The following is a 19148-nucleotide window of genomic DNA, read 5'->3' on the forward strand; positions in this document are numbered from 1 at the left end:
TTCTCGTGTGAAGGTGCAAACACCAACAAACCAACCATAAGCAGAATTACACCATTATAAATGCACTGAAGTCAATGGGTTTAGGAGAGGTGCAACCCTGGTTAGCACTACACTGGATGTCTTCTGTTTGTTACTGATGGTCAAATTCAATTAACGGGGCTTTCAATTAAGCCCCCTCCCCATTTTCCACACGACAGAATTGTCTCTGTTTGCAGCGCTATAACTTTAATCTTGATTCTTTTGCTTTCAAAGTCCTGTTTACTAGTTCAATTCGCTCTTTTAGCAGAGTGGCTTCTGAGGCACTTTTGTTAGCTTGAATATTCTTCAGCAAAAAGTGGGTGAGGAAAAGCTTCAAGCCTTCATGCAGCATTCCCAGCTTGGGGTTCTCAGCCAATCTGGAACGATATACACAGATATATTTTTACAACAAATATCCAGAACGTTATAATATCCCTTAGACATAAGATCAGCCATAACAGGAAAGAGCTTTATGGAAAATCATTCAGCATCTTATGTTCAGCAGCACCTTTTGGGTACCACTGATTCATCCAAGTATACCTTTTATTTTCATTAATAAAGCTTCTTTGACCCCTAAGTCCCCACGTTGCAAATGCTGCCCAGAACATCCTGGGAGGACTTACTTTCCAAAAATGTAGCAGAGCTCTTCCGGGTCTGTTTTTAGGAACAGTGTAGATAACGCTTGCCGTAAAAAGTGGACTTTTGGCTTGTCTAGTTCGCTGAACTCAATGACCTAGTGAAAAAGAAATGAAATGTAAAAATGAAAATCGTAAACTCTTATGATGCTGTGAAGCTATCAGGCAGTCTCTAAAATGCTGGCTGCCTTAGCATTATATCTGACTTTTCTTAATTCTTGTATCCTACCCCCAACCATGGGTGAAATGAGTACTTTGAAATTTCTACTAACTACAACAGGGGTGTCAAATATACGGCCAGATTCAGCCCCTTGAGAGCTCTTATCCGGCCTGTGAGCCAGCCAAGGCAGCCACCTCCCCCCCCAGTCCCGATCTGGGCTGGCGAGGCATGGCCCGGCCCAACTAAATGACATTTATGTCATATCCGGCCCTTGTAACAAATGAGTTCGACACCCCGATCTACAAGTTTAGTGAGTTTAGGATTCATTATGGTACTGACTTAACGACACCTATCAATTTCACCTACTTACCAACTGACACAGAAAGAGGGAAAAGTTTCCCAAGATGTGAATTGATCAAGCAGCAAAATATTCATATTTTTTCAGACCACCTAGTTGCTTCATCAATACTATAGAGAGTATGAACCCACCAACACTGTCAATGGGCATTCTCTTAACGATGCGGGGATTCTCTAAAATGCACCATATCAGGAAACTGAGAACCAATTGAAAAACAACCTCAGCCACTAAATGCAATATTTCTTTAAATCATCCTTGATCCCCTACACAGTTTCAGCAGTGCTCTCTCTCAAACTAGATTTGAAGCTGCCCAGCTCGTGTTTTTCCAGTTCTCCCTCAATGAAGTGAAAGGAACAATTGCTTGCCTAAACCTTAAAAGCCATTACATTTTCATAAAGTCCGATGGACACTGGCAAGAAAAGAAGGGGGACAAACCTATATTTTCCTGTAGATAATTAGTCATTACTTTGCCTTACTTACTATGCATATTTCACACCAAAGCACACATAAATACATGTAATTAACAAGAAGAAATGTAAAAATACAAATGTTTGGAAACAGAGTAAGACTGACCTTGAAAACAGCAAGGGAGACGGATTTAGTCTTTAACAGATGAGCCAAGAGATTAACTAAATTGGAGAAAGCGGTCCTGGTCAGGTTTTCCAGATCTCTGATTTTGTCCCACATACTGAACTGGAATGTCATCTAAGCACCAAAGTAATAAAAGGGGAGGGGGAGTTATTTATGAAATAGCATTTATTATACTTATTCAGAAAATGTTTATGCTGTCACTCCAGGACAGCCTGCCAGAGGCAGCTTACAAAATAAAACATAGTAAACATAAAACATTAAAAGATATTAATACCTAGAACTAAAAAAGTGACAGAATACTCCCAAGAACTAAGATCGGTGTCCTCATTAATCTAGTAATGAGTTCTTCAGAGCTCTTACAGAGGTGCAGTTCATTTCAATGTGTTCACAGATGCCAAGATGTAAATGGCCAGCAAGTCTCTGCCATCTTGCAACTCACTGGGCTGAGCCACTGCTGAAATGGAGGAGAGCAGGGCAGAGGGGAAGAGGTCTCCTCCATACACTAGCTTCTCTCTCCCTTTCTGAATGGCCTCCCCAGTGGGATGAAGGGGAAGACCAGACTGTCCTTTGCTGGGCAGAGGAGGAATCATCCCTCTCCTTTTTACCCGTCTGTCACAGTTTCCATACCTACCTAGATTCTCGTCAGGAAAATGCACAGGTAGAGATGGATTAGAGCAGGGGTGTCAAACATGGCCCGCGGGCTGGATCCAGCCCCTTGAGAGCTCTTATCTGGCTTGCAAGCCAGCTGAAGCAGCCATCACCCTAGTCCAGATCTGAGCTGGTGAGCCCGCTGTGCGCTCACCAGCTGAGGCAGCCACCCCCCACTCCCAATCTGGGCTGGCGAGGCATGGCCCGGCCCGACCAAGTGACATTTATGTCATATCTGGCCCTTGTAACAAATGAGTTTGACTCATTTAGAGTGTACCAGAGAGGAGGGAGCACTTCTCCCTTGCTCAGTACTGACTGGATTATTTTCTCTGTACCGCTGACAGCAATCTGACCTTGACCCAATGGAGAATGTGCACTGTACTAAAAACATAAAAAGAGAAACAGCCTCAATGCAAATACGGAACAGGCTGCTTTTGACTCAAGACCTCCAAAATGTTCAGCTCTTACTGTCCGTCATCCAGCATATGTTCCTCAAGATGTCAAAATAAAATGTTAGTTGCAATGATCAACATAATTTAGGATTACTATATTGACAATTATCTACCCACAGCTAGGGGTCGTGTGAACATTTGAAACAGTGATATACTAACTCAACACTACTGGCCCAGTGTCTTCTACTCAAAGCGGCAGACCGAAGCCTTCCCAAAATCCTTTCTACCTGACGGGGATTGAAATTGAGCCTTTTCTGCATCCAAAGCATGAGTTCCACTGTTTCACTCCGACTCCTTCCCTCACACGTTCCATTTTTATGTGTCATCATAGACAGGATGACTTAAATGTGTTTTTTTCTCTAGAAGCAGATTCTGTGCATACAGTTTTACAAAGTATATTATTTATTATTTAAAACATTTATTATCCACCTTTTTTCCTTATGGAGGTCAAAGTGGCTTACGATATAAATAAAATACATAAAACCAAAATTTGGTACATAAAACCAAAATTTTAAAATCACAGCTTAGAACTGCTTTAAATCAAATTCAATCCTAAATAAAACTGTCTTCAGCTGCCTCCTAAAAATTGAAAGTGGGGGAGCCAGGTTTTTCTGTAACAGGGGAGCTGCCACTGAAAAGGCCCCTCTCTCGTGAACCCACAAAAAGAGCTTCTTTGATTGCTGGGATGGTCAGGTCCCCTCTCCCTGTGATCTTAATTGCCAGGCAGGAACATATGGGAGAAGATGGTACTCCAGGTATCCCAGTCCCAAGCCATGCAGGGCTTTAAAGTGGTCAAAACCAATACCTTGAACTACCTTACTGTTTGACAATACTCCCTCTATTCCCTCTCTATTCAAATAGTATAGCCAGTAAAAAGAAGGCCCGGTTCTTCACTTACCTGGAATCTCCTATCATATTCACAGAACTTGGCAGACAAATACGCATAGAAGGGGTTGTAAGTCTTCTCCTGTAGGCAACAATCTACGAGGACGTGGACAATTTCTCTCTCCTGCTGATCTTTAAGACCAAGCCTAAAACATCAATTGCCATTATGTAAAAACCATTTCCTGAACTTTTAAACTGAGCTATTAAACAGTTTAAGAGTCACTGCCAGCCTAAAACCACCAAGAGGTAATTTCCTCTTGACTTGAGCTCAACCCATAAAGCTTCAAGCAACAAGCGCCAAAACGTCTGGGCCAAGGCGATGTCTTCATTGCAGCATGTTACTGGGTAAAACCAATAAAAACGCATGGGTGAAAGTTACAGCATTTCTTTCTGGAAAAGAAAGCATTCTGAAACATAAGCCTTGCATGGTGCAGAACTGTGGAAATACTGAATGTGTAGAAGTTGGAAGAGAGGATCATATCACAGTATAGGAGTCGCTTGTTTTTGACTGTGATGGCATTAAAGGGAAGAGAGGGGAAAAGGTCCTTTTGTGTGAAGGTAAGTAGCTTTCAACATCTAGATTGTGTGTGTGTAAAGCGCTGTCAAGTCGCAGCTGACTTGTGGCAATCCAGTAGGGTTTTCTCAGCAAGAGACTGACAGGTGGTTTGCCACTGCCTTCCTCTGCATAGTGACCCTAGTATTCCTTGGTGGTCTCCCATCCTAGTACTAACCTGGGCTGACCCTGCTTGGCTTCTGAGATCTGACAAGATCAGGGTAGCCTGGCCCATCCAGGTCAGGGCAACATCTAGATTACTAACAGTTTATTTATTTTTTAAAAAAATTAGCCCCCTTTTTACCTTAACACAAATCAAGGCAGCTTACAGTGTAAATAGAACATAAAAGGCCATAAATTAAAAACACAATTTAAAACAGCTGATCGGTAGAAAAACTAGTCTAATGGAATGCCATCCTAAATAAAACCGTCTTCAGCTGCCTCCTAAAAATTGCAATGGGGGGGGGGGACAGGCGCATCTCCCTGGGGAGACTGTTCAATCGTTTTGGGGCCACCGAAAAGGCCTCCTCTCGTATACGAATCAGACAAGTTTCTTTGGTAGGTGGAGTTCAAGAGTAATCCTGGTGATCTTAATTCCTGGGCAGGAACCTATGGGAGAAAGATGGTCCTTCAGATATCCTGGTCCCAAGCCATGTAGGGTTATCAATACTGAATCAGTAAGCCACTGACAACACATTGTGTCCAAAGAGAAACTACTCCTGAAGTTCTGGGGTACTAGGAATTTCAACCAACCTAATTACAAAAATATAATCAGCGTTAATGAGTTCTCAGTGGCTGTCTCAGCAGAAAATCTGGCAGGACTAAACTGTCGTCTTGCTCACACAGCTGGCCCAAATGGAAGGCGATTCAGATACTTTTGGCAAGGAAGGGCCTTAACTTATGCTGCACCTGTTCCGTCAAATAAGTCTGATTTGGCTTCCAGAACTGTCAAAAGCTTGGCAGCGTTGAAGCCAATTAAAATGACAAATGCTTAATATTATAATGCAGAGCGGGTCAACCACGACATTTGCATCATTTCACAATGAAGCCTTCATTTTTTGTAGTTTCTAAATCTGAGATAAACTGCCTGCGTACAATGTTCCAGTCCTGCTCAAATGCAGAATCGTGCTTAACTTTTTAGAGAAATTTCAATGAAGTCAAGGGAACATTGGCACGTAATTTGAAACAATTAATGCCAATAGCAGTCCCACAAAATGTTATTAGGGTCACACGCAACTCATTTCTGGGATTGAGATACTGGGAATGAATGGATGTATCAGAACTCTCGTTTCTCACGTAGCTCCTTAGCAGCATTCAGTACCGGAGAGTTAGCCTTTAGGTCCCACCTCTATGGAAGTCTGGAAAGAAGGAGGTTGAGGGGAGACATGCTTGCTCTCTTGTAAGTCACTCAGAGGAGGGCAGGGAACTGTTCTTGTTGGCAGCAGAGGATAGGACTCGCAATAATGGGTATAAATTATGCCCAGAAAGGTACCGGTTGGATATTAAGAATTTTTTTTTTTACAGTAAGAGTAGTTTAGCAGTGGAATCAGATTATAGCAGTTCTTTCCCCTTATTTTGTGTAGTACCAGCGGAGCTGACATACTCCTCTGTTGGTTACCAGACACACACACACCCCATCCCGAAAGGACATCCAAGACAAAAAGGGTGGCGAAACAGACTGGAAAGTCTGCAGGCTTCTGGATTATTCCTGTGTAACATGCTGCCTGGGGAGAAGACCAGAGGTATATCAGCTTCAGGGGAATGAACACACCAGCTAAGGTCTTCTTGGCCTACATATCAGTAAAGAAGTCAAAAGAAGTCATTCCTCACCGTGGGTTCAGCTGGCTCTTAGCAAGATGCTCAGCACAGTTTGCACTTTTCTTCAGATTCTTTCCCTAGAGTCTTTCCCATTCCTCCAGCTTTTCATTTCCATAATGGCTGGCAGCCCCTTAAACACATAAATCCTGCTGAATTCCAGCTACTGACTGTACTATTCCACTGCCCAAGCACATCAGCCATTCATACGAGTACTCTACAGTCTGGCTTTTAAGTGAGCCTTGAACCCTTATGGTTGCTGATCAAATGTGTCTCATTTCCTCTTGTGCAGCAACCCACACTATTCTTCAAGGATATACTAATTTCAGCTTGAAGAGCAGCTCCTTCCCATTTTAGCTGAATTTGCAGCAGCTTCCAATTTCTCCCAAAGGCAACAATATCTCACAATTGTAACATGTGCCAGGGCAAAGCTACAGAAGCTTGTTTTCTTTGGATGACAGCACTGGCAATTCATGATGTCTTTGCAATAGTTTGGTTCAGTTTTTTAGGGGGGGTTGCCCTCACATCACAGTTGACTTATGGCGACCCCATAGTTGTTTCAAGGCAAGAGATAAGCAGAGGTGGTTTGCCATTGCCTGCCTCTGTATAGCGGCCCTGGTATTCCTTGGTGGTCTCCCATGCAAATACTAACCAGGGCCAACCCTGCTTAGGCTCCAAAATCTGATGAGATCTGTCCGGAGACGGGGCTCCCACCCCGCTCCCCGGACTTCACAGCCGGCTCAGGGGGGTCGGCGCCTCCCCCCCGCCCCGGGGCCGCACCGCCGGCTCGGCAGAGTCGGCACAACCTCCTTGCCCCGGGGCCGCGCAGCCGGCTCAGAGGGGTCGGCGCATCCTCCCCACCCCCTGGGCCGCGCAGCCCGCTCGCCCGAGCGAGGGAGTCCTCCCCAGCCCCAGGCCACGCAGCCGGCTCCCCGACGTTGCCCCAACCCACGGGCTTACCCCTGGCCCGTCCCTCCTCTCTTCCAGGGCCGCGCCGAGGACGGGGTCGACGGAGGCGCGCCGGCTCTCCCACAGCCGCCGGGGCAAGCCGCAGATCTGGCCCCAGCAGCCCCAGGGCGGCAGAGAGCCCTCGGGCCGTGATGGCCACCCGAGCAGAGGGGGACCCGCCCACACGCCAGCTGATCCACGGGCGGGCCCGCATTCGGTCGAGCCGCGCCCCACGCCCAACCCTGCAGGGCCGGGCAGAAGCAGCAGACCATGGAGACCGGCTATTTGGGGTGACTTCCGGGTGGTGGGAAGGGGGCGGGGCCTAAGGTAGAGCTTCGCTGGCTGAGAGGATAAAGGGGGGAGAGAGACAGATGCCAGGGAGGATACGGAGGCCAGTAGTTGCAGGAGCTGTGGGCTCGTAGGCACACTGGCTGAATCGGGAGGAGAGACCAGCTCTGACTCTCCTTCCGACTGGTCTGAGTCGGAAGAAGTCGTCTCAAACCCCTCTTCCTCGCGGGCAGCGACCTCGGACCCCGGGGGAGGCAACCGCCCGCGTGACAAGATCGGGCTACCCTGGGCTATCCAGGCCAGGGGCTTGGTTCAGTTACAAATATACAAAGCTAACAGGAACTCTTTCCGCAGGCAGCAAACCCGCTGATGTCGCATTAGATTCCCAGAAAGCAAGTTACTGTAGAGCCCACTAGACTGCATCCCAGTACAGCTAGCTCCAGCTTAAATTCTCAGCTGTGTCTATTCTCAAAAACCAAAGCGCAAAACTGCTGCCCTTCTTTTCTTATGCATTTTACCCCTGCCACTAGCAGAACACTCATCTCTTAAGTCACCCCCCTGCAGGTAGATTGCCCATTCAGGACATCCACAGCCACTAAAGCTACATGTGTCAAAGCCCTGACTTCCATCAGGCAACAGTTTAGGCAAAAACTCTGTGACAGATCCGCTCGCAGCAATCAGGCAGCTGAACTAGCAACATTATTTTGATCTAAGCTATTTTTCTTTCCTATACAGCAAACTCGAGCTTTAATTAATGGCCTTGTTACTGATCAAGAAGCAACAATTGTATCAATGGGTAAAATGTCTATATTCAGGCTAATCAGATATCTCTCCTAAAACAGGATTATATCTTAGGAGCTTTGTTGTTTATATTTAAGTTGCACCGTTACAGCCTCTCTTACCCTGGAGAGTACTTACTTTAAAAGCTTTTCAAAGGCATCCAAAAAATCTTCACTAGTCATTATGATACAAAATATATTCCTCCTGATGTCTGTGTTCATTCTCTGCTTACGGGCAAGCTCAAGAATCTTTGAACTCACCTAAAAGGGGTGGGGGGAAGAGAGAAATATTTAAAGCTAGACGTTTGCTAGCTCTTTAGAAGTTATGATGATTCTTAAATATCTCTATATTTGATAAGTCTAAACACAAATGGCCAACTTTTCTGATGAGAATATGGGCAACGTCAAAAGCTGTATTTCAGATGTTTAGATGTCCCTTTTTGTTACTGCTCAAGGTTTAGCTTTCAAGAAGGAATTTTCTAACTGCTCAGGAAGGTCCAACTAGAAGGCGGGAAACTTGCATACTCAAAATGGTAGTTCAAGTACAATAATTAAGGTTGTATCCAGATATTAGCTTTACTGCTGACTCATGTCAAAATTGGAAGTTCAACAGCTACTAACATATGAAGTATTTTTATTTGGAGGGAAGGCAAAGAGATTATAGGAAAGGAATATGGTTGATAGTTCACACCTTCATTTCATTGGACAGAGTATGTGAATAGTTGCTTTAGCCTTTCCTGAACAAATTTAGTGTTCTTTACGGGTCAAATAGATCCCAGTACGGGCCAAACAGATCCCAGCCATAGAAATTAAAAACCATCAGGGCTACAGTGAGTATATCTCCTGCCAAGGGAAATATACATATTGCCCTTGGCCAGGAAAGGAATAGAACAGCAGCAGATATGCTATCAGTTCCACTTTATACGCTCATTCCCTTTTCCAATTTAAGGTAAGCAGAGTAAAGGAGCCCCCAACATTGTCAGAGTATACACTCCCCAATTTACAAATACTTGGGAGGGGGATCAAACACCATTGACCTCATCAAGGAATATATTCCTACACACACTGGCGTGTTTTTAAAATCAACAGTACTTAAAATACATTAAAATACTTCCCACAATTATCCTCATTCATACTGATAAGCATAGATCTCCCAAGTAAGGAGGCTTTTTTGGGGGGAGGATTGTTTCAGCCACAATGCTAGGGGGAAAAAAGAATTAATTACAATGATCCCGTTTACCTTTCCTGTGGGTAGTATATGTTGAGCTTTGTTACTGGAGCTGTCAACCATTGGGGCTCCACTCCAAGAGGATCCAACAATCCACCAACGGCCGATCTGATCAGCACTGAGGAGAGATTCCAATGACACACGAAGCTGAGCCTCTTTTCCAGAACCACTGTTATGAATCTTATGGGGGGGGAAAGTGTTTTCAGGTAAAAGAATTTCAGAACCTTAATACTGATTAATGTAATTAGAACCCCTGCTAAATGTAACTATTCTGTAATTAGAGCTATTCCGCCAGGCTTATGGTTGACGCCAGCTACGGCTAGCATGGTGCAGTGGTTAAGAGAGGTGGTTCGGAGAGGTAGGAGTCTGATCTGGAGAACCGGGTTTGATTCTTCACTTCTCCACATGAGCGGCGGAGGCTAATCTGGTGAACTGGATTTCTTTCCCCACTCCTCCACACAAAGCCTGCTGGGTGACCTTGGGCTAGTCACAGCTGTCTTAGAGCTCTCTCAGTCCCATCTACCTCACCAGGGTGTCGGTTGTGGGGAGGGGAAGGGAAGGTGATTGTAAGCCGGTTTGATTCTCCCTTAAGTGGTAGAGAGTCGGCATATAAAAACCAATTCTTCTTCTTCTATAAATGCTCGCCTCCCCAACTCTCCCACCCCTCACTACTGATTCCCCTTTTACCATCTATGGGAATCTATCCATCTGTCCGCCCCGCTGTAGCTCTACATTACAATGCGGGGGTGCCACTGGAATATTTTTATGCTATTTTAGGATTTTATAGGGCTGTTTTAACTGTTTTTAATATGCTTTAAGCTATTTAATATATGTTGGAATGTTGTGTGAGCTGCTCTGAGCCCGGCCTTTGGCTGGGGAGGGTGTGTGTGTAAATAAAATAAAATCAATAAAATAACTGGAGAAAAAGAGTATATTCTGGTTTATTTGAACCTAGGTGCTCTTGGGAACATTTTTTTGAGCTAGCATGGCAAGCCCAGGTGCCAATTCTCCGGTCTCCAAACCAATCCCCCTTTTTACCATTCCACATTAGCGGCTCTTAAAGTCCAGGAGATTTACAGCAATCTTAATCACAATGTTAAATGAAGGGGGTTACCACACTTTGTATTCCCAGCGATGTATTAAGAGTTTGAAAATGTTATTAAAAACACCGCTTTAAAAGGGTTTTTGGATACCACGGCTTATAAATGGTTGCAAGACGTCTTCACAGCTAAAGGGGCCAAACAAAGTGTGAACAGTATTTTTTATAACGTTTTCAAACTCTTAATACATCGCTGGGAATACAAGTGCGATAACCCCAGAAAGCTCAGACTCAGGATGAGGGACAGCAAGACCACTCCCCCCTTACCAGTGTTCTCTGCAACTTCCGTAGTTTCTCAACCGGCTCAGGATCATAACCAGGGATTTTCCTCATGTCATTATTTTTCAGTGCCAGCATGGTCTCCAGCATAAAGCAAACCTTTCAAGACAAATAAATCTGCATTATTGCTCTAGTAACTAAAAATGGCAAGGATTTCCAGTGTAAAAATGAAACTTGAACCACAGCCAAAGTGTTATTTGCTCTGATATTAAAATCTGCTAAACAAAATCAGCCTTTGACTGATTTATAAAGCATCTTGTTCCTTTTTTCAAACATATTAAAAAACAACCCTCTGTTCTACAGCATTTCCAGGGAATGCTTTTCAGGTGAAAACTAACATTAAGGAACATTTCCCCCTTTCATTTCATGAAGGAATACATAAAAGAGAAAACCAGATGCTTATATTGCTTCAGGGTAGACCTCAATTCACAGACTTGTTTACGTACAATATGCCTCTCTGCCAATGTGTCATGTGTGGCTGAAAGCACTATGAGCAAGAAATCCCATGCTCAAAGACTGCCTCTGAAATGAACTCTTTAGGAATCCTTACAGACCCCCCCTTCCTCAATACAAGAATGCTAGTTTTCTAGGATTACTGAATTAATACCATTATGTAAGAATCAATATCACATGGTATTATTTTGACCCAGGCATGGTGCCTACGCAGGGTCTGTATTATGGGAAAGGCCAGAAGCTGAAGCCACGTGTGGTTCCCACACTATCTCGGTCCTGGTTTAAACAGGAGCACCCTATTGCATTGCAGCCCACTTCGTCAGGAGCATATATATGTGAAGTGGAAAAAGAACTAGACAGCAGGGTCAAAGGGTCATGAAATGCAGGCAATACAAGGGCAAGAGATAATTATGTAAAACTCAAATGTGACCCAGACAAGTACAGAGACCATTCCTAATAGCAGTATTTGGCAATCATCATAATAATTGTCATAACCAACTCATGGCAACCTCAGGATCATGAGGTTTTCAAGCCAGAAGACAAACAGAGGTGGTTTGCCATTGCCTGCCCTCTGCCTAGCAACCCTGGGCTTCCTTGGTGGTCTCCCATCCTAGCACTAATCAAGGCCAACCTTGCTTAGCTTCCAAGCTCTGATGAGATCGAGATAGTCAAGGTTGTCTGGGCTGCTAATGCAAACATCATACATCAACGTAAAGGGAAATCACACAGATCTTCTGCTAAATTCGGCTTTGGATAAAAAAGTTGTCTGAAAAGGTTTCTTTAAAATGCACTCATACCCTTGATTGGTCCTCGAACTGCTTCCCTACAGCGTTCGCTTTTTTCTGGGTCTCAGTAATAAGCTCTTTCAGTGCCAGAGCATCATCCTTCCTCAAGGAAAACCCCACATTTTTCAGCAGCAGCAGAATTAGTTCAATATCCTGCTCAGAAAAAGTGCTAATGAGCTTCTTTAAGATGTCAAAGATCAGCAGTGAATGCACTACATAAAAATTATATAAATGAGCAATTAAGGTAAGCAGGTTTTCACATTCTTTCCCTTCAACCTTGCTTCTGTAGATGTCATCAAATTTCCTCACCACTGTTTCCAGAAAGTGAGCGCCAACCTGCAATGGTTAAACACACATACATGTGATCAATGAACAGCTGACCATTTAGCCCATTAAAAAAGGAATCCAATAACTCAGAACGAATGTTGTGGTCCTAATAATTGCTGACTGGCAATTTAAGTGTATAGAACACAGTAGATTGGCTGCTGGACTTGCATTATATCACTAAGCCTTTTGCTGTCATAGCACGGACACTCCTTCAGTCAACTGAGCATACTTGCCCTTAGCTCTGAATGCCTCACCTGCAAGCCCTCATAAGCAGTAGGTTCTTCTGTTCTTACACAATAAACATAGCTTTTAAAAAGCATTTTACTTGCATTTATACCACTGAACCATAATAACCCACATAAACATAAGAACATAAGAAAGGCCCTGCTGGATCAGACCAAGGCCCATCAAGTCCAGCAGTCTGTTCACACAGTAGCCAACCAGGTGCCTCCAGGAAGCCACAAACAAGACGACTGCAGCAGCACCATCCTGCCTGTGTTCCACAGCACCTAAGATAATAGGCATGCTCCTCTGATACTAGAGAGAATAGATATGCAGCATGACCAGTATCCATTTTAACTAACAGCCATGAATACCCCTTTCCTTCATGAATATGTCCATTCCCCTCTTAAAGCCTTCCAAGTTGGCAGCCACCACCACATCCTGGGGCAGGGAGTTCCACAATTTAACTATGCATTGTGTGAAAAAATACTTTCTTTTATCTGTTTTGAATCTGTCACCCTCCAGCTTCAACAGATGACCCCATGTTCTAGTATTATGGGAGAGGGAGAAACACTTAAGTGTTATTTGTGAAAACAGTGTTCTGTTGTCACTGATGGGGAAAGTCATGGAGCACGCAGCCCTTTAAAAATGGAGCCACAATTGTAGAAATCAACCACAGTAATCACATACAGGGCAAAAACAATCACATGCTATGTTCTCCACGAGGAAGCAGGAACACAAGGTATGCACAGGGAAGAGAGTAGGATGAAGTGGTTTTCCTCAGACAGTATGAAAAGATTCTTGGTATCTTCATCTCAAAGACCCAAAAGTTCCAATTTGTACATGTCATAAGAACATAAGAAAGGCCCTGCTGGATCAGACCAAGGTCCATCAAGTCCAGCAGTCTGTTCTCACAGTGGCCAACCAGGTGCGCCTAAGAAGCCCACAAACAAGACGACTGCAGCAGCACCGTCCTGCCTGTGTTCCACAGCACCTAATATAATAGGCATGTTCCTATGACTGGAGAGGTCTGCAACATGACTAGCATCCATTTTTACTAGTAGTCATGAATAACCCTCTCCTCCATGAACATGTCCACTCCCCTCTTCAAGCCTTCCAAGTTGGCAGCCATCACCACATCCTGGGGAAGGCAGTTCCAAAATTTAACTACGTCTTCTAAAATAATTATTTTGTTTACATCTTTTTATTCTGCCATTCAGCCAGACAGCACCCCCAAACGATGATAAATCTAAGACATGTCATCCATAAATAAACAGTTATTTGGCATTCCTGGCAATATGTACCCCAACTGGAATACAAAGCTGAGACCCAGGAAAGAAAGATTACCTCAATTCCCACTGTATTATGAAGGACGCTAACTAAAAGGACATGCTCCATCATCAGTCTGGACGGCATCACTGAGGCAGTAACACAAGCGCTCATAAGAATGTCGGTCAGGGTCTCATTCATGTCTTTTCTACTGTTTGCCATGTATAGTTCCTCCAGCTGCCCACTTATGGAGGCCAGGTTAGATTCACTCAACCTAATGAGAAGGAAATCATACAGAAATAAGACTTGGCATCTGGTTTATTCTTCCAATTCATCATTACCATTTTAAAATCACGTTAAACCATCCATTCTATTCCACACTGCATGTGAAACAGTTACAGGTGTTTAAAGGATTTTTTGTGTGTTTGGGAACACATCTGACTCTTGTTTTGATTTAAAAAAAAACACAGAAACATTTAACTCTGCTTGTAACACTTACAATGAACACCAAGATTTTAATTCCAAACTTTAAGATGGTTCCATTGATTTCAACAGGACCGTATCAGGAGAAGGTAAAAGCACACACTCAAGATTTCAGTCCTAGATGTAAAGTTACCTAAATATTTAGTTCAGAAGAAACAAGGCTAAGATAAAGGTAGTCGCTATTGACCCAAGGGATGATGTCACATCATGACTTTTACTAGGCAGACTATGTTTACAGGGTGGTTTGCCATTGCCTTCCCTAGCATTTGTTTAAATCTTCCTATTTATCATTATAGTTGAATCTGGCTTCTATGAACTATGTTTTATACAAGGCCTAGTATGTGATCACAACCTATATCCCCTAAAAAATAAAAACCAAACAAAAAACCCTCAGGAGACACAAAATACAATGCAGCAATCGAAATTGGAAGTCCAACTCATGTTTCTTTGGCAGAAGAATCTGCTCCCTGGAAGGACAGATTGCTGAACAGGTTATAAAATTACCTGTTAATGAGACCTTTTGATGTTTTCTTCAGTCTTTCTAATTCTTCTCTCTTTTTTGCATCCACTGTCTCTTCAGACCTTCGCATCTGAGGAGGAACATACTTTGTAGCACCATGGCAAAGTCTCTAAATAGAAAAGGAACAAGCCGAAATTTTATCAAATAACCTTAAGCTTTAGAATATTGTCAAGCATTCAGAGATGTACAATGTTCCCTTTTCAGTCATATTTTAGCACTAGCAGACATGTGATGTTTGTCCACAAATGAGCCAGTGTAGTGTAGTGGTTAGAGTGTTGGGCTAGGATCTGGGAGACCCACATCTGTTTCCCCATTCTGCCATGGAAACTTGCTGGGTGACCTTGGGCCAGTCATGCACTCTCAGCCTAGCCTACCTCACTGGGTTGTTGGGAGGATAAAACGGAGGAGAGGACAGTGATGTAAGATGCTTTGGGCCCCCACTGAAGAGAAAGGTGGGATACAAATGAAGTAAATAAATGAACATTGATTCCAAAAATGTTAAACTCTGGGTATCAAACATTAAGTAAAAATGTATATACCATAACTTACCACTGTAAAGCTCTGATCTCTTGTAAAGAATTTCAGACGTTACACATATTAAAACTAAGCTCAACCTAACAGGACTTCTCCATACACTTACACTTTTAAGCACATTCAAAAACACAAGAAAGGGAATGTGACCAGTACTATTTCCAAACATGTACATCAGGCAGGTGTGCTTATCAAGGAGCTGGGATTAGCTGTTGCTCCCTGAACAGTGGCAACCAGATCTTTGCTGCTACATAATAAATCAGTCCCCTGAACCCTTCAGCTCTGAGGGAAATCAGCTTTTCAAGGCTTCTTTTCCTACCCATGCTGACCGGAAATGCCAGATTGAACCAATATATGTTCTAACCAATGAATCCCCTACACAGCCTTTCATTGTTGGTAGCCAACGTTTGGCCCCTTAGAACGAATACATAACACACTGGTGTGTATCAAGCCATAAGTGGAGCAGGACTTTACTACTTCCTTCTCCTGCTGCAGACCACAGCCCCCCTCATTTTGTTCTTGGGGGAGGGGTCTACAGACCCTCAGGATCATCACAGAGTGGAAAAGTGGGCATCAGCAGTAGGAAGGACCAATAAATGGAAATCACTGCACTCTTCTGCGAGAAGAAATGCAATTTCATTGAAGGAACTGCACGGTTCAGTACATGCCAGCACATTTTATTAGAAACATGAATGCCCAAAGGTGCCTGACATCTCTGGTCTATCAAGAGCAGTACTCTCTACTCTGACAGGCAGCAGCTGTACAGGGAATAGGGCAGAGGGCTTTCACATTGCCTGCAACCAGCTCCTCCTCACTAGAAATACTGGGAATTGAACCTGGGCCCTTCTGCATGCCAAGCAGGTGCTCTACCCCTGATCCAGGCCCCTCTCCACCAATCACATTTTTTCCAGCAAGGACTTGGGAATATGTACAGCCTTTCAGCAGGCTGGAAGTACAGCCTTTCAGCTAAACTGGATAATGGGTGCTATCCTACCCTAGACTGGAGAAAGTTACTCCAACATAAGTAACCTTCCTCCGACTGAAGTGGCTCTTTTGTTGGAAGAAGTTATATAAGCCGAACTTTGCTTTGTAGAGTGATAGGGTTGTTCAGCTCCAGCATGGGAAGATTCCCAGAGATTTGAGAGTGGTACCTGGAAAGGGATTTCAGTTTCTCCTATGGCACTTTCACATGGCCCAAACAATGGACTTTCAATCCACTTTCAGTGCACCTTAATGATCGTTCGATCGTTTGCAAGTGGATTTTGCCAGTTTACACAGTAAAATCCACCTTCAAAGTGCATTATTTGGGCTGTGTGAAAGTACCCTCTAAGTCTCTTTGGTGTACCATAGAGTCCACATTCCCGAGTTGCTATTTTCTGCAGGGGAACTGACCTCTGCAATATGAAGATGAGTTGTAGCTCTGGTCAGTAACCCTATGAAATAGTAAGATAATAGGCCCTTCAGTTTAGCATGGAGTTCGCAATTATATAAAAAAGCACAGTTATTAATTACCCATTTGAGGATGGGGGCCTAATGAAAATTATTACACAAGTTATTGTCAAAGGCTTTCACGGTCAGAGTTCATTGGTTCTTGTAGGTTATCCGGGCTGTGTGACCGTGGTCTTGGTGTTTTCTTTCCTGACGTTTCGCCAGCAGCTGTGGCAGGCATCTTCAGAGGAGTAACACTGAAGGACAGTGTCTCTCAGTGTCAAGTGTGTAGGAAGAGTACTATATAGTCAGAAAGGGGTTGGGTTTGAGCTGAATCATTGTCCTGCAAAAAGTATCAAAGGCAATGTGCTAATCATTGTCCTGTAAGTATCAAGATAATGCGCTAATGAGGGTGTGGTATGTTAATATGGAACCATTGTATCCTGAATGGAACCACTGTATCACACATTAACAGATCACTTCAGGATACAATGGTTCCACATTAACATACCACACCCTCATTAGCACATTCCCTTTGATACTTTTTGCAGGACAATGATTCAGCTCAAACCCAACCCCTTTCTGACTATGTATTACTCTTCCTACACACTTGACACTGAGAGACACTGTCCTTCAGCGTCACTCCTCTGAAGATGCCGGCCACAGCTGCGGGCGAAACGTCAGGAAAGACAAGACCAAGACCACGTCACACAGCCCGGATAACCCACAAGAACCAATTACACAAGTTGCGTCTTCCAGCTGCCCTTGGTCCTCTTCCTACAGACCTCCTTTTCCCCTGGGGGAGACGCGGGACCCAGGGCTCCTGCCTCTGGGCTTCTGGAGCCGGGGGAATTGCAGTCTCCCTCCTCGGCTTCGCCTCCTTCTTCCACGCTGGACTCCTCTGAGCCCCCGGCCTCTTCTTCCTCCCTGGCCAAAACATCTTCCTCCTCCATCTCCTCTTCCTCGCCGCTCCGGCTTCCCTCCTCCGCCTTCCCTTCCACTTCCACCTCTTCCTCCCCCTCGCTGCTCTCGTACAGGCCGGAGAAGGCCGCCGCGGAGTCCAGGGCCCCCAGCACGTAGCCCAGCCCGTCCCGGGAGAAGCTGCGGGGCAGGCCTGCCTCCCCGGGCCCTGGGGCCTGCTTCTGGCGGCGCTTGCGGAGGCCCAGCTGCCTCTCCAGCCTGCGGATCTCCCGCTCCTCCGCCTCGTTGGCCGCCAGCAGGGCCCGCTTGCGGGCCAAAGACGCGGCCGGAGGGGCCGGGCCGGGCCGCTCCGGCCGGGGGAGGCGCTTCTCCGGGGCCGGCGGGGCCTGCTTTTTCCCGGGCTGCTCGTGGCCCGAGGCGGCCGCCGCAGCTGGGCGAGGCGGCCGCGGAGGTCGCTCCTGGGCTGCTTCCTGGCCGCGGAGGAGAAGCCGGCGGCGGCCTCGCTTCAGCTGGCGCTTCTCCCGCTTCAGCTCCCGCCGGTTCCTTCGGCCGCCCGGTTTCGGCCCGGGAGCGGCGCGGAGCCTGGGGCCGCCGGCCACACCGGGCCCCGCCGCAGCCGCCTCCACGAACTCCCGCACCGCCAGCCCTAGTTTCTGCAGCTGCCCGGCCTGCTGGTTCCCTCGGCTCTTCCTTCGGGCCGGGCCTTTGACGGGCGCTGAGGAGAGGGAGGCCGCTCGCCTCATGGCGCCCGCCCGCACCAGGCCTCTCCCCTCAGGCGCCGCGCTTCATGGCCGCCGCCATCTTGAGCAGGCCTCGGAGCGAGGATGCGGCCTAGTGAGACGGGGGGGGGAGGCAGTGCCATCTTCCGGCGAGTAAGCACATTACAGCCAAGACGGGGAAAGGGACAGTGTTGGGACTCGGCCTCTTTACAACGTACGCTAACTCGGTTTGAATAATCGAGGCGGTGCCGTTTCTCAAAGGATGCTGGGAAATGTAGTTCGTTGACGGACGGGGGGAGGGAGGGCCGCTTAGAGCTCTCCTGGTCCCAAAGCTCTGAGCCCCAGGATTCTTTAGTTCCCAAACTTTTTTTGGCCAGGGACCACTAGGACTTTTTTGTTCGGAGCAGGGACCCCAAGGTTCAAAATAAAAATTCCGAGAAGTTGAAATAAACTTTAATCATCACTGTTAGTTAAACATTAAACTTAGAATAATATTTGAATATACATTTTTATAATAGAGAACTTTTAATTGAAAATATTAATTTATTATGGGTTTATAACTTTGTTTCGCGGACCTTAATTTAGTTCTCTTAATTTAGTTAACTTCATTTAGTTTAGACCCCTGGGGGTCCGCTGACCCCTGGTTGGGAACCAGTGGAATAAGCCCTATTGAACTCAGTGGTAATTAGCAGACATGCTTATGTTTGCTCTGTAATATGCCTATTATATTAGGTGCTGGGGAACACAGGCAGGA

At 45.3% G+C, this 19148-nt stretch overlaps 1 protein-coding gene across 1 annotated transcript; it reads right to left on the reverse strand.

Annotated features, from left to right (window-relative positions):
* Positions 1–213: 213 nt before the first annotated feature.
* Positions 214–18418, reverse strand: NOM1 (nucleolar protein with MIF4G domain 1). The gene is made up of 11 exons (XM_056857647.1): positions 17540–18418; positions 14780–14904; positions 13871–14066; positions 11987–12310; positions 10725–10835; positions 9371–9538; positions 8270–8391; positions 3761–3893; positions 1745–1876; positions 642–751; positions 214–395 (listed from the first exon to the last, which is right to left on the reverse strand). The coding sequence occupies exons 1-11, from the start codon at positions 18416–18418 to the stop codon at positions 218–220; spliced, it is 2478 nt and encodes an 825-aa protein (XP_056713625.1). The 3' UTR covers positions 214–217.
* Between the last annotated feature and the right edge of the window lie 730 nt (positions 18419–19148).

Source organism: Euleptes europaea, chromosome 11 (assembly GCF_029931775.1).
Source record: "Euleptes europaea isolate rEulEur1 chromosome 11, rEulEur1.hap1, whole genome shotgun sequence".
Classification (NCBI taxonomy): Eukaryota; Metazoa; Chordata; class Lepidosauria; order Squamata; family Sphaerodactylidae; genus Euleptes; species Euleptes europaea.

Bases quoted from the DNA above. Each gene is read 5' to 3' on its own strand.
- NOM1 (XM_056857647.1), bottom strand. From the start codon at position 18,418: ATGAGGCGAGCGGCCTCCCTCTCCTCAGCGCCCGTCAAAGGCCCGGCC. The intron at 9,539-10,724 runs GTAAGGGGGGAG...CCCCCCCATAAG, and splicing joins GGAAGTTGCAGAGAACACTG to ATTCATAACAGTGGTTCTGG. The intron at 396-641 runs GTAAGTCCTCCC...ATATCGTTCCAG, and splicing joins CTCTGCTACATTTTTGGAAA to ATTGGCTGAGAACCCCAAGC.